Source organism: Lampetra fluviatilis, chromosome 38, assembly GCF_964198595.1.
Source record: "Lampetra fluviatilis chromosome 38, kcLamFluv1.1, whole genome shotgun sequence".
Classification (NCBI taxonomy): Eukaryota; Metazoa; Chordata; class Hyperoartia; order Petromyzontiformes; family Petromyzontidae; genus Lampetra; species Lampetra fluviatilis.
The window spans coordinates 366,997-392,955 of NC_136312.1; the positions used below are offsets into that span (position 1 = coordinate 366,997).

The 25,959-nt window shown below is 50.5% G+C and overlaps 2 protein-coding genes across 2 annotated transcripts in view; both read right to left on the minus strand.

Moving 5' to 3' along the window:
* The window catches only part of LOC144945539 (uncharacterized), a 127,654-nt gene that overhangs the window by 26,700 nt on the left and 74,995 nt on the right, over positions 1 to 25,959 (minus strand). The window lies entirely within an intron of this gene.
* Positions 1 to 25,959, minus strand: part of LOC144945702 (protein kinase C delta type-like) — a 69,819-nt gene that overhangs the window by 19,369 nt on the left and 24,491 nt on the right. Inside the window, exons 9-13 of the mRNA XM_078874269.1 lie at positions 25,707 to 25,836; positions 24,829 to 24,938; positions 22,501 to 22,639; positions 11,358 to 11,533; positions 8,338 to 8,523 (exon numbers count right to left, since the gene is read on the minus strand). Coding sequence (XP_078730395.1) covers positions 8,338 to 8,523; positions 11,358 to 11,533; positions 22,501 to 22,639; positions 24,829 to 24,938; positions 25,707 to 25,836 — 741 coding nt within the window. The remainder of the gene's footprint in view (positions 1 to 8,337; positions 8,524 to 11,357; positions 11,534 to 22,500; positions 22,640 to 24,828; positions 24,939 to 25,706; positions 25,837 to 25,959) is intronic.

Below are 25,959 nucleotides of genomic sequence, written 5' to 3' on the forward strand. Positions count from 1 at the left end.
GGGGTCGGAAGGGCGGCGGGGCTCGGAGTCCCCGCAGCCATGGTAGGCACACCCCGAGCAGAGTCTCCTGTCTCCAGCAATGTCACGGCCGGCTTGTCTGTAAAAGGCACGACAGGCGCTCTTGCAAGGTCAACAGGCACAGGCAAGGATGAGTCGGCAGCCACAGACCCCGGCAAGGCAACATCGGGAGATGACGCATCGTTTCGAGGGGCCACATATGGTTTCAAGCGCGACGTGTGAACGAACCAACGCCAAGATCCAAACCGAACACGCGCAGACTGTGGGTTGGGAACCTCGATGAGGCGAACCGGCCCTTGCCATGGCTTGTGTAATTTAGGAGAGGTACCTGGCCGCACCTGCGGGCAATGGAGCCAGGCCATGTCCCCCACCTTCCAGGGGCACTCCCCCTTCGAGCGTCGAGCACACCGCTCGTTCCGGGCCTGGGCTTTGGCAGTAGCCATGCGGGCCCCCTCCCATGCCTCAGTAACCCGGCGAACGGTATCCCGAATGTAATCAGGAAGAGGCTTAGCAGGTCCCCTTACTCCAGTTCCCAACTGCACATCCATTGGTGGCACGTTCTCGCGACCATACATAAGGAAAAACGGTGAATATCCTGTAGCTGCATACGGCGTCATTCGGTATGCCGAAAGTACCCCAGGGATATGCAAATCTCAATCCGATTGTTTTTCACTCACGGTGTGACACAACATGGCGGACAATGTCCGATTTAGCCCTTCGACCATACCATCCGTTTGCGGGTGGTAGGGAGATGTCCGTATCTTTTTAGTTCCAAGAGCCGCGCACACCTCCCCCAACAATTTAGAAGAAAAATTACGGCCTTGGTCTGTGAGGAGCCTCTCCGGCGCCCCCTTGTCCATAACGTACCCGAATAGAAAGGCGTCTGTGATAGACGCCGCTGACTGGTCAGGCAAAGGCCAGGCCATCGGCCAGCGAGAGAGGTACTCCACCCCAACTAGCAAGTATTTATTTCCCTTAGCGGATGGCGGGAAGGGTCCCAAAATGTCCAAAGCCACCAATTCGTTAACTCTAGACACCTGAATAGACTGTATGGGCGGCACATATGGTTGTTTAGGTGGTTTTCGCCGGGCACATTCGGGACACGCGCGAACGTGACCGACGACATCCGTTGTCATGCCGTGCCAAAAATAGTCTCGCTGCAGCGTCAATAGGGTCTTCTGCACCCCCAGATGTAAAAGCGTGTCCCCATGCAGAGTCCTAATCAACTCGTACCGCAAGGATGCCGGTACAACCAGACGCCAGCGTTCCTGTAACCCTTCCCTCCACATCAGCAGACCATCGCGGAGAGCGGTTTCCGGCATACTCCCCGTACCCAGTCCCCCACTCTTTTTCGCAGTCTGATTCCGTAACGAGACCAATGAACCATCCAACATTTGTTCCCGAATCCACACAGCCCTTGGAAGATTCAGAATCCCATCAGCCGGTCCCGGCTCCTTTGGAGCTTCAGGCACGTCGACTGCCAATGCAACAGGCTGAGGGGGTTGCTGAATCGGCGCACATCTATGCGTCCCCGACGCGCACGCGCAAGAGGATCGCTGCGGCAACCTAGAAAGCGCGTCCACATTCGCGTGACGCACCCCCTTCCGATGGTGAATTTGGAAGGAAAATTCTTGCAGCGTGTCCAACCACTGCGCCAACTGGCCGGATGGTTGGTCCATCTTAAGAGCATACTGCAAGGCCGCATGATCCGTGCGAACAATAAACGAACGACCGTAGAGATACGGTCCAAATTGGCGGAGAAAGAAAACAATAGCCAAAAGTTCCCTGCGTGTGACGCAGTAGCGAGTTTCTGCGGGAAACAAAACCCGGCTACCATACGCCACCACGCCTTCCACACCACCTTTTGATTGAGACAACACGGCCCCAATGCCCGTGTCACTCGCATCCGTATCCAGAAAATAAGGGGTGATCGAAATCAGGATAATCTAACGTCGGTGCCGTAGCCAGTCGATTGCGCAGGCCCTGAAACGCAATCTCTTCCGGTGGTCCCCAAGCAAATTTCCTTCCTTTACCCGTAAGGAGGTGCAAGGGCCTCGCGATCGTCGTGAAATCCGGAACAAACCTCCGATAGTATGAGGCAAACCCCAAAAAGCGACGTACATCCCCCACCGTGGCCGGGGTTGGCCAGTCACGGACGCATGCTGTCTTGTCCGGATCCGTGGCCACCCCGTCCGCACTTACGATATGCCCCAAATAGCGCATGGACCGTTGCAGTAGGTGACATTTCTTAGGCTTAAATTTCAAATTTGCGGAACGCATCCTGGCGAACACCGCCTCCAACCGCAGTAAATGCTCATCAATGTGCGGCTGAAGACGATAATATCATCTAAATATATCAGACATGTCTCCCACTGCAACCCCGTTAACACCAACTCCATCAACCTTTGAAATGTGGCAGGGGCAGCATTCAGCCCCATCGGAAGACAATTAAATTGGAATAACCCCTGCGGTGTACGTAAAGCAGTCTTCTCCCGCGAGGGCTCATCAAGGGGAAGCTGCCAGAATCCCGAAGAGAGATCTAGCATTGAAAAAAACTTCGCCCCCGACAAGGCATCGAGGGAGTCGTCCATACGCGGCAGGGGGTACGCATCTGCCACAGACACTTTATTCAATTTTCGAAAGTCGACACAAAATCGCAATTTGCCATCCTTCTTTTTAACCAAAACAACAGGCGCGCCCCATGGGCTGTTAGATGGAGATATTATGTCCGCAGCCAACATGTCATCCACTGCCCCTCGAACCTGATCTCACTCCGCCAGACTCATCCGATGTGAGTTCAACCGAATAGGGGCAGCGTCCCCTGTGTCAATATGATGGTAAAGCAACGAGGTGCGTCCCAAGTCCAAATCGTCGGATCTAGACACATCAGAATAACTCAATAATAATTTACGAAGCGCACAACGTTGTTCACCGGAAAGGGAAGTATTTTCCCCACACAATTCGGCGATCCAGCGATTATCAGCGGCACCAGGACCTGAAACACCACCAACCACGACCTGGCTGCCCAGATGATCTTGTGCCGTAAACGCCGTAGTGGCATGTGCCACAACCGTACCAGCTGGCACACACACATTTTCGGTACTTGCATTAAGCACCTGCAGAAACGGCTGCTGGTCAGGCCGGACAATAGTTTGCGCCCCAACGAGCGCTGCTCCGCCCTCTATAGTGGCGGACGGCGACAACAAAATCCCAATTGCACCCTGACGACCAGGTACAGGCTTCCGATATCGCAAGGGGATAAGCATCTGTGAGCCAGGTAGAATATCAACAGATACCTCGGACAGCGCCTGCACCTGAGCGACCGGAGCAGGTCGCCCCCAGGGCGACGGTAGAAATGTAATTTTTCGCCCACCCGGTAATTCAATGCAGTTTTGATTAATTCGAATTAGAATGGGCATCTTGGCCAGGAAGTCAGTTCCCAACAAGCAAGGAACCGCGAGGGACCTCGAAATTAACACAATTCCCGAGGCCGACACTCCCCCGATAGATATTGTAGCGTCCACCTGGCCCACAATGCCCATGCTACCCCCGTTGGCAGCGACGCAGGAATCGTAAACCGGACGCACGGCCTCAGGTGGGATGTTCAACAGATGGAAAATGACATCCGATATAATGGTCACGGACGCCCCGGAATCCACTAACACACGTATGTCCACCCCTTGTATAGAACCAGGTACAGTGGACGAACCAGTAGCGGCCGCAACGACCCGCCGTGCCAATTTACGCCACTGCGTTACCGAGCGACGTGGCCCAGTCGATGGCCTCCCCCCGTTATTTAACAACACCCGGATCGCACGACAACGGTGATGAGTGAGGTGTCAAGCCTTGCCGGGTGTCTGGTGCGCACCGACTTGCCTGTCCTGGAGGATCCTTCCGTGGCACGTCCGCTGACGAGGCCTCCTGCTGGGGCGGACCCGGGACGCGGGCCCAGCAGTCCCTGGCGTAATGGCCTTTACGGCCGCAGCGGAAGAAGTCGATGTTGTTGCGCCGCGCCGCAGGCACCCCGTCCTGACGCTCCCGTGGCGGCGGCGCAGATCGCGGCCCCGGCGTACTGCGGGCCGACCACTGAGCAGAGGCGGCTGTCAGCTCCTGCGGGCCCCCCCCCGTCAGGAACGTACACCGCCTTCTTGGGATCCCAACCCGCGGCACCTCCTTCGACGATGGGCCCCCCCGTCCACGCCGTGACTTGCTTCCAACAGCGCAGGTTGAACTGGGCATCAAGACATTTAGCGGCCGCCCGGGATGTGAGCTTTTCGTGGCCACACACCGGCATAGGAATCCCCAAATCCCGGGACAGCTCGAGCATCTTACCCAAGATGAGAGGTTCGAGCAGGTCAGGCTCCGTCTCCGGGTATGCAGCCATGGCCAACTCCAATACCGCACCCCTGTATGCCACCGGCTCGCTGACGTTGAACAAACCGGCGATGAGCATCATCCGGTGGCTCATATGCATCTGCCATCTCGTCGAAAAACTCCTCTCAATGTTTTCTTCTTCTCGGCCTTTATAGAGTGGAAGAATCTCACCGACTCGTCATCGAGAAGAGTCGGTAAAACCTCCAATGCCTCAGCGTCCGTCCACCTTGCTGAGCGTACCGCCGCCAGAAATCTGCAGGCGAAAGCACTCCAATCGCCCCCAATGGAGAATTCTTTAACGGTCGTGAGATGACGACTGCGACTCCCTGTTGCACCGTCCTCAGCCGATGACTCACCAGGCGGCATATTCAAAATGGCGTCGCATCGCAACGTGTTCAAAATGGCGGCCTCTCGCTGCGGAGAGCGCAAGATGGCGGCTTCCCGCCGTTCTTCTCCTGCCACGCCCAAGATGGCGTCTTCTTGCCGCGTGGCCAATGGCGCCGACAGCGGCTCTCCCCAACGCCGTCCTCGGCGTGACGAGCTCGCACAATTGTGCGAGCACAATTTTCAGTGTCTCCAGCTGCGCCGCCATCTGCCTCCATCGCCAATCCGCGTCCTCTGGTGCAGATGGGTCCACCGACGCGGCGACATCTTGGACTCCCGGACCCGCACTTGTTCCCGCACGGATCTCCTCCTCCATCGCAGGCAGGTCGACCGCCCGAGGAAGGTCGTCGTCGTCGGAAGATGTAGCAGATGATGGCGCAGGAATATTCTTTCTTCTGAGCTGTTTTGACATGCCATTTCACTTCTGACACCAGTGTAATAAAGGACTCGATCCTGGGTCTGTCTCCGTTGTCCTTTATTCGGGTTCTTACACTTGTCCCACACGGCCCTCGCTCAGAGCTCTCCCCTTGGCAGCTCCGTAGCTGCCCTCGCTCCCGTAGCCTCCACACCTCTGCAGCTCCGCTGCAGATCCCCTGTGCAGTCCTCCGGCTGCCCTCACTGCAGCTCCACCGCTGCCCGTCGTTCCTCCGCACTTGGTCACCGCTGGCCGACGGTGCCAAGTCTTACTCTGTGTGTGTGTGGCGATCTCGCCACTCCTCGACCTCCGCCCTGCGTGGCCTCACTCTAACTCTATCTCCCACCCTTTCCCGAATCTTCCGGTATCTCTCCCTTAAGACCTCACCCCTCTCTCCTACGTGACCTAACTCCTCCCCCCCATGACGTCATATCCGCGAGGCCATTTACGCCCGCATTACACATGTAACTCAACGGCAGCAACTGCTTTGCACGATCAGTTGATATTGAACGCACCACCTTGAAATGGCAACCCTTTTTGAAACACAAAGATAACTTTTTGAAAGTCTTATTCGTGTGCGTGTTGTGTGTGCGTTGTCCCCTTGTAAAATTAATATTTTAAGCAGAGGCAGGGCGCTGTGTCGGAGCTTGTGGGGTGGGGGAGGATACAACCAGCAGCCAGAGAGGTTCCTCTCGCTTGGGCGTGGCCGCAGCGAGCCCGTGCTGCTCCCTCTCTCCACTGCTGGATTGAGCGGCGTTGGCACGATGTTCCTTGAAGAAACTTGCTTGCTTGGCGCTTGATGGTTCCGGGGGCTTGGTGCCACTCGTGTGCTCTCTCTCTCTACTGCTAGATGAGTGGCGTCGGCACGACGCTCCTTAAGAAAACTTGGTTGTTTGGCGCTTGATAGCGCCCGGGCTTGGTGCTGTTCGTGCACTCTCTCTCCGCTGCTAGATTGAGCGGCGTCGCTACGACGCTCGCCGTCGTGGTGCACGATGATTCCGTCGTCGCTGCTGGACGTCTTGTCTGTTCTCACTGGGTGTTGGTCAGTGTGTGTGTGTATCAAACACACGGCGCATTCGATAGCGCTCTCTTTCTCTCTTGGTGGCAGCTCCAGTCTTCTCCACTGCTGGATGATCGCTGCCAACTTCACACGGACACCCGCCCTTACTTCAGGCTGTGTTGGCTCGGGCTCTGGACGACGCGGCTGTGTGCGCTTACTGGCTTGGAGCGCTCACTGGCTTGGAGTGCTCTGGCGATGAACGATGGCTCTTGTTGCTCATCCGCTGCTGCTCGTCCTTTTCGATGCTCGCTTGGTCGACGCTTGGCGATTTCCGCCCTTTCTACAGGTTGATTGCTTGTTGTCACTCGTCACTCTCTCTTCTCCGTGCTTTCCTTTGTTCGTGCAGCTGCCAGCTTCACTCGCACTTAACCACACCTCGCCACTTTGTTCTGCGAGAAACGACACCGGCCGTCGGTATCGGTGTTTGCTCCCTCACGACGCTCCGCCAGCCGGAGCACTTCTGAAACCCAGCCTCGACCCAGGTTGAACTCAGACTTCTTCCCTAACGACCCCTAGTCGTCCCATCTCTCCTCGAGGCACGACGCGCCCCAGCTCCCTTGCGAGCCCCGTCGCAACGCTGCGTCGCAAGCCGAGTCCCGAGACTGAGCGTGACTCGAACCAGACTACTCATTCGTGATGTGCGCTTGTGTTTAAACTCAAAAACGTGGACACCCTCTCCTCTCTGCGCGTCTCTTGCGAGAGGAAAACAAACAACAAACCGAAAAAAACAAACCAGACAGCCTCCCGACCCCTCCTCGTGACCCTTTCTAACCCCCTAAAGTATTTATGGTGCCATCTGTTTGTGCCGGACCGTTGGAGACAAAGGTGGTTGAGGAGATTTTTGCAATATATTTATGTGGTCCTGTGTGTTACATTTATTCTTGATATTTCTTATGAGTTCCCTCGGTCTTAGTATATCGTGGTTATTATTCGGTCTATGTTTAATGAATATTCGTAATGATCCTCGTTACATCATTATTTTGAGGGCTTTGCCAAGTTTGGTTATGCGTTTGTTTTCAGGGATTGGTGTTTTATTCTGAGTTATATTTTAATGTCCTGAGGTTAAGTGTAACTAAGTTTCCACTTAAGCTTTCTGGAATTCGTATTCTTTAGTTTTTGGTAAGGTCATGTAGATAGAAACATACAATACAAAATAATATATATGCGGTGAATTACGAGTAATATAAGGGAATATCTAATAAAAAGCCCCTATTGTAGAATGGTTGATTCTTTTGTTAAGTTTCTACTTTTCGTTAAGGAAAACGTTAAAGAAAACGCCAGTTGCAACAGTTGTTTTTCTCTGCTCTGCACGATATCCGTGCATCTCCAGACGTCTTGGGAAGGTTAGGCCATCGACCTTTTGTCCATCTGGATGTCTCTGACCTCTCTGTGCTCTGAAATCTTGCCGTTTAATGGCCCTCCCCGTTTCACAGATTCCTGGTGTGCTTGTGAGGAGTAGGGGCTGTTATCATTATTTAATAAATAAAAAATATATAGATATTTAAAAAAACACAATATTTTTTTTTTTTCCCTAATTATTCTTAATATTAATTTTGGGAAAACAGGGCATAGATACAACAGTATGTCACTGTGATACATTTCCACGTCATGATAAGCCATCACTTGGTTGAGCTATTATTTGGGATAGCCAGGTCGCTTCTGAAAAAGGAACATAGCTCAGTTGCATCTTACCTGGTAACATAAAAAAATGTTTTTACGTTCGCTCTACCCATGCCCATAAGAGGATGAGGCCAGTGGAGGGGTGGGTGAGTGGCTGGGTAGGCGAGTGGGTGGGTAAATGGGTGGAGCGGTGGGTGGGCAGTTGGCTGCCTGGGTGGGTTGGTGGGTGGATGCTTAGGTGAGGTTGGCCATTGAGTGGGTGGCACCTTGGTCTGGAAGGTGCCACACAAGTGGGTGAGGTAAGAGTGACTAGCTGGGTGAGTGAGTGGCTGCGTGAGTGAGTGAGTGGCTGGGTGAGTGGTTGGGTAAGTGGCTGGGTGGCACCCTGGCCTGGAATGTGCCACACAGGTGGGTGAGGAAGGGGTGAGTGGCTGGGTGAGTGGCTGGGTGAGTGGGTGGGTGGCACCTTGGTCTGGAAGGTGCCACACAAGTGGGTGAGGAAGGGGTGCTCCCAGGCCAGGGCCAGCACCCTCTTCTCGATCATGGTGCACTCCACGTCGTCGTCCATCAGCACCACGTCCTTCTTGAGGACCTTGACGGCGAAGTACGCGGCAGCCGGGCTCCGCGGGCCCTTCATCTCCGCCAGCATCACCTGCACAGCCACTCGCGCGCACACAGCCCCTCTGTACATGCGCTCGCGTGCACACAGTCCCGCTAAACATCCGCTTGTGTCATTAAACCCGCCACCACCCTACACAACCAATTAGTAACAAAACATGCCCATTAGTAACTAGTTCAGTACTAACCTGTTGTGTGTTGGGGAATAAACCCAATACAACATTTACAATTCGAGTACCTGGTGACATTTTGTCGGTAATTACAACAAACTGGCCTCATTAGGCGACAGCCAGAGAGTTGTGGAGAAATCCTCCTCCTGTTGTGGTCTTAAATGGACGGGCAGGGATAAATGTTGATGTTGTCACTCAGCAAATCAGGTGCGAAGACCAGAGAGGTGGTTAATGTAGTCATGAATACCAATGGATACCTCTTATTAGTCTGGTTATTCACAGGTAATCAACATACATTGTGCATGTACATTATACTCTTTTGTTCTTTCGGTAAAGTCACGTAGGTAGAAAAATAATAGATCACGACGTTTCGATCGCAACACAAGCAATCGTCATCAGGTGGGACAACTACAGCAAGAAAAAACTGCTGAAGTAGGCGAGAGATCTGCCGTGGCACGAGGTTATATATAGGTCTGGGTAGTAGGGGGAGAGAGAGAAGGGGGAGGGGGGGAGAGAGGGGGGGAGAGAGGGGGCGGGGCAGAAAGTGGACCCCGCGGCAGCACCCGGGTCACTGGAGTGAAGTGGACCACCGCGGCAGCACTAGAGAAATCGGCTGCAAGCAGATCTGAAACACGGTAGGACCAATACCTCTGCCGTTGTTGATCATTGTTTTAACACTGTGGGCTCACACGAAATTGACTTTTCGAAGACGAAGTACTCTGCAAACCCACCGGTTATTATCAGATATTTGTTCATGAAGCTATCCAGATATATAAACACGGGCACAACTTCAACCGAGAAGATGGGTACAAACTGAGCAATCATTGGAAGGACGTTATTAACCAGGTAAAGTCTTAACTGACTGTGATGTTTCCATCCTACCTGCCTATGTCAGCTGTTATTTCCGACTCTCTCTGTGTCTTTCTCTCTCTCTGTGTGCATCTCTCTCCGATCTCTAATCCAGTACCCCAGTGACCCGGATGCTGCCACGGAGCCCACTTTCTGCCCCGCCTCCTCCCCCCATTCTTTCTCCCCCCCCTGCAGCCGATCTTTACAGTGCTGCCGCGGGGTCCACTTTCTGCCCCGCCCCCTCTCTCACCCCACCTCATCTCTCCCCCCCTACTACCGAGGCCTATATAACCTCGTGCCACGGCAGATCTCTCGCCTACTTCAGCAGTTTTTTCTTGCTGTGGTTGTCCCACCTGATGACGATTGCTTGTGTTGCGATCGAAACGTCGTGATCTATTATTTTTCTACCTACGCGACTTTACCGAAAGAACAAAAGAGTATGGATTCCTGCAGTTACGAAAGCTTAAAATCATTATGTACGTTATGTTAATTATGAGCGTATGAAGAGGTTACACAGTTCCTATTATTGGCTGTTCACAGTTAATTACCATCAACCACGTTGGTGACCTGTAAAGGCATGCAGTTAATCATTGTGTTACTTAATAATTCGCTTCCAAGTAGCACTAATCGTGTAGCTATCAGAAAGATTAAAATTATTTTTACTTTTCTGAATTTTGATAGATTTTCTAATTAGTCTTGGCCAGTAGTAGCATGCGTGTTCTGCAAATGCCGACAATTGTATTTGAGAATATTTAATATTTATTTGGCGTTATTTCAGGGATAAACGATTAAGTGATCAAGCTAGCGAACAACTGAATGAAGGACTGAGCGAGCGACTTCAAGAATGAGTGAGTGAGCGATCGAGCCAACAAGTGAACGAAACTCTGAGCGAGTGAGCGATCGAGCCAATGACTGAACGAATAACTGAGCAAGCGACTCCATGAATGAGCAAGTGAACGATTGAGCCAATGAGCAAACAAAGGACTGAGAGAGTGACTCCGTGAATGAGCGAGTGAACGAATGAACCAACGAGCGAATGAAGGATTGAGCTAGCGACTCCATTAATGAGCGAGTGAACGATCAAGCCCATGACCGAACGAAAGACTGAGAGAGTGACTCCGTGACTGAGCGAGTGAGCGATTGATCCAATGAACGACCGAGCGACTGAGTGAGCAACTCTGTGAATGCGCGAGTGAGCGAGTGAGCGATCGAACGAGCGATCGAGCGATCGAACGAGCGATCGAGCGATCGAACGAGCGATCGAGCGATCGAACGAGCGATCGAGCGAGCGATCGAGCGAGCGATCGAGCGAACGATCGAGCGAGCGATCGAGCGAGCGATCGAGCGAGCGATCGAGCGATCGAGCGAGCGATCGAGCGAGCGATCGAGCGAGCGATCGAGCGATCGAGCGGGCGATCGAGCGGGCGATCGAGCGGGCGATCGAGCGGGCGTTCGAGCGGGCGATCGAGCGGGCGATCGAGCGGGCGATCGAGCGGGCGATCGAGCGGGCGACCGAGCGGGCGACCGAGCGGGCGACCGAGCGGGCGACCGAGCGGGCGACCGAGCGGGCGACCGAGCGGGCGACCGAGCGGGCGACCGAGCGGGCGACCGAGCGGGCGACCGAGCGGGCGATCGAGCGATCGAGCGAGCGATCGAGCGAGCGATCGAGCGAGCGATCGAGCGAGCGATCGAGCGAGCGATCGAGCGAGCGATCGAGCGATCGAGCGATCGAGCGAGCGATCGAGCGAGCGATCGAGCGAGCGATCGAGCGATCGAGCGAGCGATCGAGCGAGCGATCGAGAAAGCGATTTGAGCGTGTGAATGAGCGGATGAACGAATCGCCACGCACCTTTCCGAAGCTGCCCTTGCCCAGCACCTTGATGAAGGAGAAGTCCGAGGGGGACAGGCGCGGGGGACCATGGAGGCTCCCTGACCCCCGGCTGCCAGGAGGCTGTTGCCGTGGCTGGGGTTGGCGGCTGCCATGGGGGCCCACGATGGGGCCCTCCCAGGAAACCTGCGAGCGGTCTGCAACAGTCGGGGCGGTGGGGGGGGGGGTATAGAGACATGGGGAGTGGGGTGGGTTGGGAGTGGGGGGCACCAGTGATTAAAACAAAGGAATCGTAAAGCTATCTACGGCATGTGCCATCATGAAGTGGGCCCATTACCTGAACCGTTACCGGTTGTTTATTTAATTATTTAAAGCTACACTGATTTCCTGCCTGGTCAGATGAGCCCCATTGAGGTGCTGTGGTGCTCATCTCCTCGTTTCAGCCCACCCCGCAGAGCCAGATCTGGTTATTCCACATTCCTATGGCGGTGGCCAATTAAGCGTCTTCATAGGAAGGACGACCACTGATGTTGTATGTACTATGCGTTGAACTTCTTTCGCACCGTACGTAGCCCACTGCGCTAATCGGGGGTGCCGGGGGGGAGGACAACAGACTAAACACTAAATCAGTTCTAAAGAAAAGCGATTTGAATATAGATGATGATATAAAAGCACATGGCTCCAGTGGCTTCTTAATATCGGAAGAGAAGTGCATTCCAAACGGCCACAGAAGCACATTTGAAAGTGCCGCGCGACGATGCGGTGACCACTGTCTTTGTTTTGATGGCCCAGCCAAAAGCCGCCACTGCTGCTGCTGCGAGGATGAGCGGAGTCGGCGCAATGGTGTTTGTTGATCTACCCCCCCCCCCCATACAAAGTGGTGCTCAATTTATCGACCCCTGGAGGGTGCAACGGATGGACGATGGGCTGAAGTCACCCCCACACCTCCCCTCCCCCCCATAACCAATAATTGAACTCATGACCTTGCGATCGCTGAGAGCTGCCCGCTCCACCATTGAGCCTCCCAGCAGATAAGATACATTGTTTAATTTAAGCTAACAATGTAACCTTCGTGACCAGAGTGATAACTAATGGCAGCACCTATGAAGGCCAGCATGGCACACGAGGGGGTGGGTGACCAGCACCGCGCCCGGCCGCCTTTATTGTCTCCAGAGTGCTGATATCCACACACACCATCAGGTACAGAATTTTTGGCTGAGTCGACCGAGAGAAGGCCCAGGTCCAGTTCCTATATTCGCTGTCCCCGTTGATGGCCACGTGCAGGAATCAAACTCGAATTGCTGAGTGCATAGCGTGGCGCACTAACAATGTGCCACCGCTCTGCAGGTCACAATAACAACTACACACTCGTGTGTGTGCGTGCGCACGTGTGTGTGTCTGTGTGTACCTCCTCGTTGGTGCCGGACAGCAACGTTGTGGTGAGCAGTGCCGTGGAGGGAGGGCCAATTTAGATTGGCCATTCCCCTCATGTCGTTTGTAACCACGACAGAGGCCAAATAGGGGGCTCTGAACGAGTGCAATGGGTTGGTAATCCCTCCACCTTCAAAGAATTACTACAAAACCACGTCTAAAATATATAATTAAGCTTGTGCTGGAGGCCCCGGGGGGCCAGGCGTCTATGACGTCTCCTGGCCAAATCCCATTTGGCGGAGCCAGGAGACGGAATTTTTATGCTCAGGGCTCCTCCAGAAGCAACAAAAAACGACTGCGGGTGGCCACGTGAAATGTTCGAACGCTCATTGCGGAGGAGAGGCTGCGGTACCGCCTGGATCTCTGTGGTATTCAGGAGGTTCCGTGGACCGACTCTGGCTCCTGCAATCATGAGGGGTGGACAGTCCTCTACTCGGGGCAGGAGACTGCCAAACAACAGGGAGTGGCTAGTCTTCTGAACAAAAGAATGAAGGGGGCGTGGGAGCGTGACGGTGAAGTGTGGGAAGCAGTAAGTCCCAGGCTCTTTTGGGCTCGCCTTCGCATCAACTAGAGGCGAGGAGTGGTGGTCGTGGTTACTCATGCCCCCACCGAAGACGAACATCCGAGGAGGGATGCAGTCAAGGCTGATGAGTCAGATGCCTTCTATGACCTCCTGTCACAGGTGCTAGCTAAAGTGGCCCCTCGGGATAGTCATCTTGTTTGGAGACTTCAATTCCTGAGTTGGTCATGATCCTGGCACCTGGTCTGGAGTGATTAGAAGGCATTAGTTAGATCAGCCCAATAACAGCGGTAGGAGGCTGCTAGATTTTTATGGAGCACATGGGCTTGTAATTACCAACACGCTGTTCCGGCATTGGCACATCCACACAACATCATGTATGCATGCCGGGTCCAAGCAAGAACATCTGCTGCATAACATAGTGACAGAACAGTGGATGCGGGCCCATGTCCTTGACACCAAGACCTACCGGAGAGCTGATCTGACCACTGACCATCAACTTGTCATCTGTAAGATGTGCCTGCCATTATTTTACTCTGGTGGTGGGTGGATACTCAGGACCGCATTCAACCCCAAAGTGCCCTGGTTTTAGCTAGCTGATGAAAGTTGCAAACGATAATTTCATCATCGCTTGTGGCTGGGGTTGGCATCGTCCCCCACTCCTCCAGATGTCGAGGGGAAATGGGCGAGGTTTAGGACTGTGGCTCATGCAGCTGCAATGGCTGCTTTGGGTACACAGTCCAGACCTCCCCAGAGACCTTTGCTGACAGAGGAGGTGTTTAGGCTGGCTGAGAAAAAGCAAAAGGCCCACTCTCATCGTCTACAGCATCCCACGTCAGAGAATGAGGAGGCTTACCGCAGCCGTCGCTCAGAGGTTCGGAGAGCCGTGAGGCACTTCAAGGATGGGTGGTGGTCGCGGGTTGCTGAGGAGATGGAGTCTGCCTCAATAGCCCACGATCACAAATCGCTATTTAACTCTATAAAAAAGTAACCTGCAGCACCACACCTATTACCATCATTAGGGAAAAGAACGGTGATCTAATATCCGACCCCAGGAACAGGTTTGCAGATTTACTGAGCATTTCTGTGAGGCCCTGGGGGAGGAGAAATCCCTCAGCCTGGAAAACATCATGGGACAAAGTGAGGATGACCCTGCTGAGGCTGCGGTGTCTCAAATATTGGAAGAAGAAGTCATCCCCTGTGAGTGGCTGGCTGAGGTGCCATCTGTTGAGGAAATACTGAAAGCGATACAGAATCTGAGACCAGGAAAGGCACTGGGCAGAGATGATATTCCAAGCAATATGCTGAGGGAGGGTGGCGTTTTTTCACAAACTGCCCTACATGACATCATAACAACAATCTGGACCACTGGATGGGTTCCACAGGATTGTAAGAATGGGCTCTGGGTTTTCTTCGTGCTTTCGGAGTCCCTGACCCTCTGCTCACGATCATTAAGGACCTTGATGATGGTGCACGGGCCCGGATAACACTACGTGGCATGGAGTCAAAGCCATTCTCTGTTCACCTTGGAGTGCGACAGGGATGTCCTCTGGCTCTCACATTATTTAACATCTATTTCGACCACGTAATTCGTGAAGCCTTCGATGGCTGTACCGGAGGAATTTCCATCTGGTACAGATACAATGGGAGGCTGATCGATGCCCGGGTGCGGTCAAGGGATGGCTCCCTATTGGTCAACCACATTATGTATGGCGATGTTCTGATAATTGCTGCTCACTCAGAGGAGGAGTTGGAGGCGCTGCTGCTGAACCTGAAGCTTACCACTAAGAGGTGGGCTTTACCATCAGCCCCATCAAACTAAGCACCTGCCTGGGTATTTTGTACCATCGGACACTCCACCCCCACAACTTCCAATTGGCGGTGGGGCAGTTGTGGAGAGAGTGGAGAATTTTCCAAACCTGGGCAGTGTGCTCATGACCGGCTCCGGTTTGACAGCAGAGGTCTCACTCCTAATCAGTCGAGTGGCATTATCTTTTCATTGGTTGTGTAACGCTGTGTGGAAGCTACCTGGTCTGTCGCTCCGCACGAAGCTTCAGGTCTTCTCGGTCATGGTCATTCCCTTCTCTACGCTTGCGAAACATGGACCCCCCTAATGCAACATCTTAGCTGGTTAGAAGCATTTAGGCTTGCGTGCCTCTGATCCATCCTGGGTTTTACCAGGCTAAATTGTGTGAGGAGCTCACAAATCCTTGAAAGATCTGGACAAAGTCCCGTCGGTGAGCTCCTCCAGCAGGCAAGCCTGTGTTGGCTGGGTCATGTAGCCCGCATGCCCAGCCACCGCATGCCTAAACAGCTTTTGTTCGGCTGGAAAGAGGGTCTAAACAGACGCGACACGAGCTAGAGAAGAGATGGAGTGATGTGGTACAGAAGGATGTGGAGCTGAGTGGACTTGCCGATGACTGGTACCAGCGGTGTCAAGATCGGCCTCTGTGGAGGAAGCTCGTGACACTCCACGTGGCCTCAAGGTGCACATAGCCTGGCACAAGCATCGTGGTGACGTCACCACCACTTAGCGGCAAATGGCGGTTGTTGTTGTTGTTGTTGTTGGAGTGTTGGCGCACTAGTTAGCGCACTACAAAACCTGGTAACCTGAGTTATATTCTCACTCACGCTCTACATTGGTGATGAATATCTAAACCGGCCATGGTCCTGGACCTCCCCTAGGTCAACTCAGCCTTAAATGAGTACCTGTTGCAGCCTGTATTAAACAAACCAAAAAAATGATCACTCGGGAAACAAAGGCAGCCAAGCATGGTGCTGTGATCATGTCCACGTGTGTGTGCATGTTTGACGCCAATTATGAGTAACTGGAGTCCATTAATAAAGAAATAATGAGTCGATGAGTGAGGGATGTTCACGAACCCTGACCGTATGACAACGATGTCACAACTACGACGATGATGATGACGACGATTAAGACAATGACGACAATTCTAACTTTCGATTTAAAGCTTTCGTGACTGCAGGGATTCATCTTCTTGGTTCTTTCGGTAAAGTCACGTAGAAGGTAAGTAATAAAATAATAAAAATAAAACATAATAAAATTATTCTCACGACGTTTCGGCCACAACGCAAGCAGCCGTCCTCAGGTGAAAACCAGGTCCGTCGAGGCGACAGAGTCTGAATGAAACAGCACACGAGCTTGGAGCATATATATAAGCTGGGCGCCTTGACAAAGGAATTTGCATATCAAGAGGAATTTAGCATATTTATGGGAAATGCAGGAATGTGATTAGTACTACATATGCATGTGCATTATGCAGGATTAACAGCATCAAAGGGAGCTGCAGTTGCTGCTGCTGCAGTTGCTGCTGCAGTTGCTGCTGCAGTTGCTGCTGCTGCTGCAGTTGCTGCTGCTGCTGCAGTTGCTGCTGCTGCTGCAGTTGCTGCTGTTGTTGCAGTTGCTGCTGCTGCAGTTTCTGCTGCTGCTGCAGTTGCTGCTGCTGCAGTTGCTGCTGCTGCAGTTGCTGCCTTATCCATGTTAATATAACACTATGTATTATTCTACCCACCCTAATGTGTATCACACTGCTATATATTTACTATACAATTACGACACCATACATTACTCTGCATACTGCACCATGCCAGTGAGTGGAACGCGGTCTGAAAGTCACCGTAAACGTGAACACAATCAGTCAAGATCCGAAATGGTTTATTACGTCCTTCCAATGATTGCTAAGCCAGAATCCATCTTCTCGGTTGAAATTGTCTCTGTGTTTGTATATGTGGATCGCCTCATGAACGAATCTCTCATGATAGCCAGATGGCTTGCAGAGAACCTCTGTCTTGGAGAAGTCAATGTCATGTGAGCCCACTGAATTGTAACAGTGATCTGCCACGGCTGAGGTGTTTGTCCTACCGTGTTTCAGGTCTGCTTTATGTTCACGGATGCGGTCCGAGACATGTCGTTTGGTTTCTCCAATGTAACTGTTACCACAGAGGCAACTTAGTTTGTAGACGCCAGGGTACTGTATGTCTGGAACCACATCTTTTACAGACGGGACCAGATCACGGATTTTATGTACTGTGTTGAATCGGACCTGGATCTTGTGTTTAATCAGGATTTTCGAGATCTTTTTTGTGACCCCAGCAATGTAGGGTAAGGTGATGGTCTTGAAAGGCTCCTCAACAGGATCCTTCTTGATGGTTGGAGTGATGGCCTTGCGGATTGTGTAGTCGGAGTAACCATTAGCCTTAAGAGCTTGGCGTACGTGTTTGAGTTCACTGCCAATGTGTTCCTGGTCGGAAATGCATTGGGCTCTATGGTATAGAGTCTTGATGAAGGAATTATTCTGGGATAAATGGTGGTGGGAATCCGGTTATAGGTAAGCATCCGTATGGGTGGCTTTCCTGTAGACAGAGTGGCTCATTGAACCATGAGGTCTCCTTTTAATTAGGACATCCAAAAAGGGTAGCTTGCCATCTTTTTCGACTTCCATGGTGAATCTGATAGCTGGGTGTATGGAATTGATGTGGTCGAGAAATTGGTCTAGAGCAGGCCGGCCATGTGGTCAGATGACAAAAGTGTCATCTACGTACCTCTTCCATAAGGTCGGGCGTAGAGTAGCAGTCTTGATGGCATCAGTCTCAAATTTATCCATGAAGATGTTGGCTACAACCGGAGATAGGGGGGAGCCCATTGGGGTGCCCTCAATTTGCTTGTAGAAAGTTCCATTCCAGGTGAAGTATGTATTGGTTAAGCAGTGTCTCACCAGGGGGGGTACCCCAGCATTCAGTCCTTGATGAACCAAGTCTTCAATGATTGCGATGGTGTCAGGTACAGGAACGTTGGTGAATAAGAAACCACATCAAAACTGACAAGCAGGTCGTCTGGGGACAGGGCAATCCCCTTGATTGTCGATACCAGGTCAGTAGAGTTTAGTACCGCAGAGGTGGTTTTTCCAGTGAAAGGCCGTAGGATTTCAGACAAAAAACGAGCCAGTTTATAGGTGGGGGAGTTGATAGTAGAGACAATGGGACGAAGAGGTGTATCTTCTTTATGTATCTTTGGCAAGCCGTATAATCTTGGTGGCCTGGCTGCAGAAGGTTTCAACGAGAACTGTTTGGTCTGAACAATTAATGCGGTTGAATCAGAAATGATTTGCTTTGTCTACAGGAAAGCCACCCATACGGATGCTTACCTAAAACCGGATTCCCACCACCATCCATCCCAGAAGAATTCCCTCATCAAGACTCTATACCATAGAGCCCAATGCATTTCCGACCAGGAACACATTGGCAGTGAACTCAAACACGTACGCCAAGCTCTTAAGGCTAATGGTTACTCCGACTACACAATCCGCAAGGCCATCACTCCAACCATCAAGAAGGATCCTGTTGAGGAGCCTTTCAAGACCATCACCTTACCCTACATTGCTGGGGTCACAAAAAAGATCTCGAAAATCCTGATTAAACACAAGATCCAGGTCCGATTCAACACAGTACATAAAATCTGTGATCTGGTCCCGTCTGTAAAAGATGTGGTTCCAGACATACAGTACCCTTTTTAACACGTAGGCTTTCGCGACCAATATTGTTCATAATCAACGATTTTTGGGTTTAGATCGCGTTATTTATAAATGTGTCGTAACCCTCCACCACCCGACACGGCCAATCAGTAAAAAAAAAAGTGTCACGTTGACAAAAGACAAATAGTTCACTGCTTTAGCCCACCGGTGTGTTGAAGCGTGAAACCACAACATTTACAATTTGAGTACGACATTTCGCTGGTAATTGCATCCAGCATCATCGGGCAATTCGCCAGAATGGTGAGGCTCTGCTGTGTCTCCCGTTCTTATATAGAGCAGCAGCAGGGTGACGTCATCATTAACTCATTAACTCATCAGGTGCAAAGATTTGAGGGGGGGTTATTGTAATTATATACTTGATTAGTAATAAGGCTATTGTTACGATGCGAGTTGTAGATTAGTAATCATTTGGAATGTGTTCTATTGTGATTATGCTACATTAATAATCAGTTAGTGCTTGTTTCCCTTATAAGGAATTGTAATGCATCTTATTTAATAATACGCTTCCAGGCCGCACTAAGCCTGTAGCTGTCTGAGCGATTAAAGTTATTTCTGTTTCTCTCAATCTCAATGGATTCTCTAATTAGTCTTTGCCAGTAGTAACTAGTTTTACACAACACTTCAACGTTGTCAAAATCAATTGAGTGTCCCTGTTGACAAGCATGTTCTGCCACTGCCGACAGTTGTGTTTGCGATAGTTTAATATTTCTCTGGTGTTCTTTTAGTCTTACACTAACGTTACGCCCTGTCTGTCCAAAATCCTCTCTAATCAAGACGCTCATACATCGGGCTAAAACAGTGTCAGATGATGAAAGTCTAGTGAGAGAGATTAAACATGTTAAAGAAGCACTAAGACAGAATGGCTACAATAATGCTCAAATTAACAGAGCACTAAATGCCAAATCACGATCGCAAAGCAACACTGCTGAAAGCGATCAGATTATTAAAACAATAAAAATACCATTTATCTCAGGAGTAACTGACAAATTAGCCCGTGTTTTGCAAAAGCAAAACATTACAGTAAGATTTGGTACAGTACACAAAATTCAACAACTAGTAACGTGCACTAAAGACGAATTACCTAAATTATCAACAGAAGGTGTATATCGGATTAATTGTGTATGTGGCAGATGCTATATTGGACAGACAGGGCGTAACGTTAGTGTAAGACTAAAAGAACACCAGAGAAATATTAAACTATCGCAAACACAACTGTCGGCAGTGGCAGAACATGCTTGTCAACAGGGACACTCAATTGATTTTGACAACGTTGAAGTGTTGTGTAAAACTAGTTACTACTGGCAAAGACTAATTAGAGAATCCATTGAGATTGAGAGAAACAGAAATAACTTTAATCGCTCAGACAGCTACAGGCTTAGTGCGGCCTGGAAGCGTATTATTAAATAAGATGCATTACAATTCCTTATAAGGGAAACAAGCACTAACTGATTATTAATGTAGCATAATCACAATAGAACACATTCCAAATGATTACTAATCTACAACTCGCATCGTAACAATAGCCTTATTACTAATCAAGTATATAATTACAATAACCCCCCCTCAAATCTTTGCACCTGATGAGTTAATGAGTTAATGATGACGTCACCCTGCTGCTGCTCTATATAAGAACGGGAGACACAGCAGAGCCTCACCATTCTGGCGAATTGCCCGATGATGCTGGATGCAATTACCAGCGAAACGTCGTACTCAAATTGTAAATGTTGTGGTTTCACGCTTCAACACACTGGTGGGCTAAAGCAGTGAACTATTTGTCTTTTGTCAACGTGACACTTTTTTTACTGATTGGCCGTGTCGGGTGGTGGAGGGTTACGACACATTTATAAATAACGCGATCTAAACCCAAAAATCGTTGATTATACAGTACCCTGGCGTCTACAAACTAAGTTGCCTCTGTGGTAGCAGTTACATTGGAGGAACCAAACGACATGTCTCGGACCGCATCCGTGAACATAAAGCAGACCTGACACACGGTAGGACAAACACCTCAGCCGTGGCAGATCACTGTTACAATTCAGTGGGCTCACATGACATTGACTTCTCCAAGACAGAGGTTCTCTGCAAGCCATCTGGCTATCATGAGAGATTCGTTCATGAGGCGATCCACATATACAAACACAGAGACAATTTCAACCGAGAAGATGGATTCTGGCTTAGCAATCATTGGAAGGACGTAATAAACCATTTCGGATCTTAACTGATTGTCTTCACGTTTCCGGTGACTTTCAGACTGCGTTCCACTCACTGGCATGGTGCAGTGTGCAGAGTAATGTATGGTGTCGTAATTGTATACTAAATATATAGCAGTGTGATACACATTAGGGTGGGTAGAATAATACATAGTGTTATATTAAAATGGATAAGGCAGCAACTGCAGCAGCAGCAACTGCAGCAGCAGCAGCAACTGCAGCAGCAGAAACTGCAGCAGCAGCAGAAACTGCAGCAGCAGCAGAAACTGCAGCAGCAGCAGAAACTGCAGCAGCAGCAGCAACTGCAGCAGCAGCAGCAACTGCAGCAGCAGCAACTGCAGCAGCAGCAACTGCAGCAGCAGCAACTGCAGCAGCAGCAACTGCAGCAGCAGCAACTGCAGCAGCAGCAACTGCAGCTCCCTTTGATGCTGTTAATCCTGCATAATGCACATGCATATGTAGTACTAATCACATTCCTGCATTTCCCATAAATATGCTAAATTCCTCTTGATATGCAAATTCCTTTGTCAAGGCGCCCAGCTTATATATATGCTCCAAGCTCGTGTGCTGTTTCATTCAGACTCTGTCGCCTCGACGGACCTGGTTTTCACCTGAGGACGGCTGCTTGCGTTGTGGCCGAAACGTCGTGAGAATAATTTTATTATGTTTTATTTTTATTATTTTATTACTTCCCTTCTACGTGACTTTACCGAAAGAACCAAGAAGACAATTCTAACGACAATGATGATGATGATGACGAGGATGATGACGATGACAACCATGATGACGACGATGACGACAATGATAACGATAACGATGACGATGATGACGATGATGACAATGATGACGACGTTGATGACGCTGATGATGACAACGATGATGACGATGTTTGCGACGACGATGATAATGATCATGATGACGACGATGATGACGATGATAACGATGACGACAATGATGATCAATGACGACAACGACGACGATGATGATGATAATGACGACAATGACAACAATGATGATGACGACAATGATTATGATGATAACGTCAATGATGATGATGATGATGACGGCGAGGATGATAATGACGACGACGATGATGACAATAATGACGATGACGATGACGACGATGATGACAATGACGATGATGACGATGATGAGGACGATGACGACGATGACGACAATGACGACAATGATGATGACGATGATGACGACGATGATGACGATGATTTCGACGATGACGATAATGACGACGATGATTATGACGAAGATGACGACGATGAAGATGACGACGACGATGATGACAATGACGACGATGATGACAATGACGATGATGATGACAATGATGACGATGTTTCCGAGCGTCCCTTTCGTCGCTCAGGTACTTTTGTTGCCAGACGAGTGGGACAAGTGGACATCGACTGCGCTGTTGCCTCTGTGTATTTTTGTGTTCGCACCGAAATCGGAGGCTCCGGGGAGTTCCGCTAGCGGGGGAGCTGAGAGGCAGGGCCCAGCGAATGCAGCAGCATCACCACCACCAGCATCAGCCTCTACCCCACTAGGCCCCAGGCACACACTGTTCCGCTCCTTCCGCACCTACTCACTCACGCACACACACAGAGATAAAGGTCCACTATGTAGCCCACACAAGCTGTTAGCATTTAACTAAAACTTAACTATTCATATTTTTTATACCAGGTAAGGTCCCACTGAGCTGTGTAGCTCTTTTGCAGAAGTGAAATGGCCATCACAAATTATAGCTCATCCTCACGTGGAAATCTATAGCAGCCAAAATACTCTAAAAGCGTGATATTAAATGTGGAGGAAAATAACCGAAGGACCTGGAAAAAAATCCATGCGACCACGGGGAGAGAAACATGCAAACTTCAAATATACAGCAGGCCCTAGGGTCGGGATCAAACCCACGCCCTCTTGCAAATCAGGCGAGGTAGTTAACATTTCCTAGCCACCATGGCACCCATGACTTGCCCTTACCAGGGGTAGTGTGGTCCCCACCACAGCCACTCGGCCACTCTGGTCTCCTGGTGCTGATGTCTTATACACACCCCATCAGCAAATCGTTTAAGGCTGAGTGTCACCTAGGGAAGGCCGATGACGGGTGCGGATATTTGCCACCGATGTTGGCCGTGAGCGGGAACTTAATGCTGTCTCTGCCTATGTTTGTATCTTTATTTAAGCATGAGTCTTTGTCTCTCTGTCTTTTCCGGTGCGTCTCTGTGTCTATGTCCCTCTGCATGTTTTCCTTGTGTGTGTGTCTCTCCGTGAGTGATGGGCAGTTGTGGAGAGAGTGGAGAAGTCTCTGTACCTGGGCAGTGTGTTCATGACCGGGTTGGTTTGACAGCAGAGGTCTCACTCCGAATTAGTCGAGCGGCATTATCTTTTCATCGGTTGCGTAACGTTGTGTAGAAGCTACCTGGTCTGTCTTTTCACACGAAGCTTCTGGTCTTCTCAGCCACATTCATGGCCTCCCTTCTCTATGCTTGCGAAATGTGGACTCCGCTAATGGAACATCTGCACCGGTTTGAAACATTGAGGCTGGCCTGTTTATGATCCATCCTGGATTTAACCAGGCTGCATATTTTGGCTAACCATAGAACAAAGACGGTCACCGCATCGCACTCTTTCAGGTGCACGTATGCAGCCGCCTGGAATGCTCTTCCTTCCAATATGAGGAAGTCACTGGAGCTATGCACTTTTAATTAATCTAGATTGACGACTAATTTCTTTAGAACTATTTTATATGTTTAATTTGTTGTCCTTCCCCCACGTCTCCAATTAGCACGGTTGGCTACATGCGGTGCAAAAGAACGTTAACATATATACATTGTGTGAGTTCACAAATCCTTGAAATATCTGGACACAGTCTCATTGGTGAGCTCCTCCGGCAGGCAAGGCTGCGTTGGCTGGTTTATATAGCCTGCATGCCCAGCCACCGCATGCCTAAACAGCTTTAAAGGGGGCTAAACGGGCACGACAAGACCTAGAGAAGAGATGGACTGATGCGGTACGGAAGGATGTGGAGATGAGTAGACTTGCTGATAACTGGTGTAAAGATCAGCCTCTATGGAGGAGGCTCGTGAAGGACGCTACCGGGCAGTGGGAGGTAATCGCCCTCCAGTAACAACGGAGGGCAGAGAAGCGACGCTCACAACAATGAGCGGAGCGCCGAGTGGCTAAAACGCAGCAAATTAGCACAGTAGGGGTCACAGGTGGTACATCGGCTGGTCATCTCAGTCAGCCCATGGCACCTGGGTCTGTCCTGTCACCTCCTGCCAATGAGCCTTTGACACTTCACGTGACCTCAAAGTGCATCTAGCCTGGCACAATCACCATGCTTACTTCACTGCCATTTAGTGAAGATTGGTGGCTGTTGTTGTTGTGGGTGACGGTAGTGTAATGGTTAGCGCAATGCACTATGAACCCGGTGACCCGAGTTGGATTCCCACTCACGGCCACCAATTATTTAAACTGGTCTAGGACCTTCCCTAAGTCGACTCAGCCTGAAATGAGTACCTGGTGTAAGCATCGCCACTAGGCGGCCGGGCGTGGCGTTGGTCTCTCTCCATCTCTCTCTGTATCGCCATGTCTCTGTCCGTGTCTCTTTGTATGTGTCCTTCTATCTTTCTGTCTTTCTATCAATCTGTCTGTCTCGTTATCTCTGTCTATCTGTCTGTGTCTAACTGTGTCTCTGCATCTCTCTGTGTCTCCATGTCTGTGTCTCTCCATCTGTGTCGCGTCTCTGTCCGTGTCCCTCCTCCACATACCTGTTGCTGAGCTTCTATCTGAGCGAGGGCCTCTGCCATGAGCTTTTGGTTGATGCCGCACAGATTTGCGACCTTGCCCTTGCACTTGTGGTGGATATTCATGGCACACTCTGTACACAAAGACAACCAACATCACCAGCAACATCATCACCTGCATCACCATCAACATCACCAGCATCATCAATATCGTACTTACAGCGCAGGGCGTTGCTGTGTTTCATAGACAGAGGATGTGGTTGTGTTTCACAGACAGAGGATGTGGTTTAACTAACTTAACTACAAACATTTTTATTTTACCAGGTAAGGCCCACCGAGCTATGTCGCTCATTTTCAGAAACGACCTGGCTGTCACATATGATAGCCCTACGAAGTGGCGGCTTATCATCATTATGTGGAATTATTTTTTCAGCCAAACGTTTGTTGTTGATTCTGTTCATTCTAAATGTGGAGGGAAAAACCGGATGACCCGACTGAGACAGCCGTGTGGTGCTGCACCCCCTCACTCTCTCCCATTGGCTGGCAGCAGTGCCCCTCCCCCACCCCTGCCTATCTGGCGACATGTTGACTACCTCGAATGGTATACAGGAGGTCGTGGGTTCGATCCCGACCCTGACCCCTGCTGTATATTTGGAGTTTGCGTGTCTCTCTCTTCGTGGTCATGTGGATTTTTCTCCGGATCCGGTTTTCCCCTCCACATTTAGAATCGATGTCACGCGTTTTAGAGTATTTGGCTGCTGCAATATTTTCAAGTGATTATGATAAGCCACTCTGTTAAGCTATAATTTGTGATAGCCAGGTCGCTTCTGACAAAAGACTACATAGCTCGGTGGGCCTTACCTGGTGAAATAAAGCATCCTTGAGTGTTTAGTTTATCTCACCATCGCACTTCAGGCCCTGGCGAGCCAGGCCCCACAGCAGCGTGCCGCAGTGGTCACAGAACGTGGGGCTCATGTAGGAGTTTACGCGGAAGCGGTGGGGGACATCCAGCTTGAAGCGCTCCTTCATGATCTGAGACAGCGCCATCAGCATCGTCAACAACAACAACAACACCAACGTTACACAACAACGCCAATGGCGACAACAACGCCAACGTCAACAGCGCCAATGTTGACAATAACGCCAATATCAACA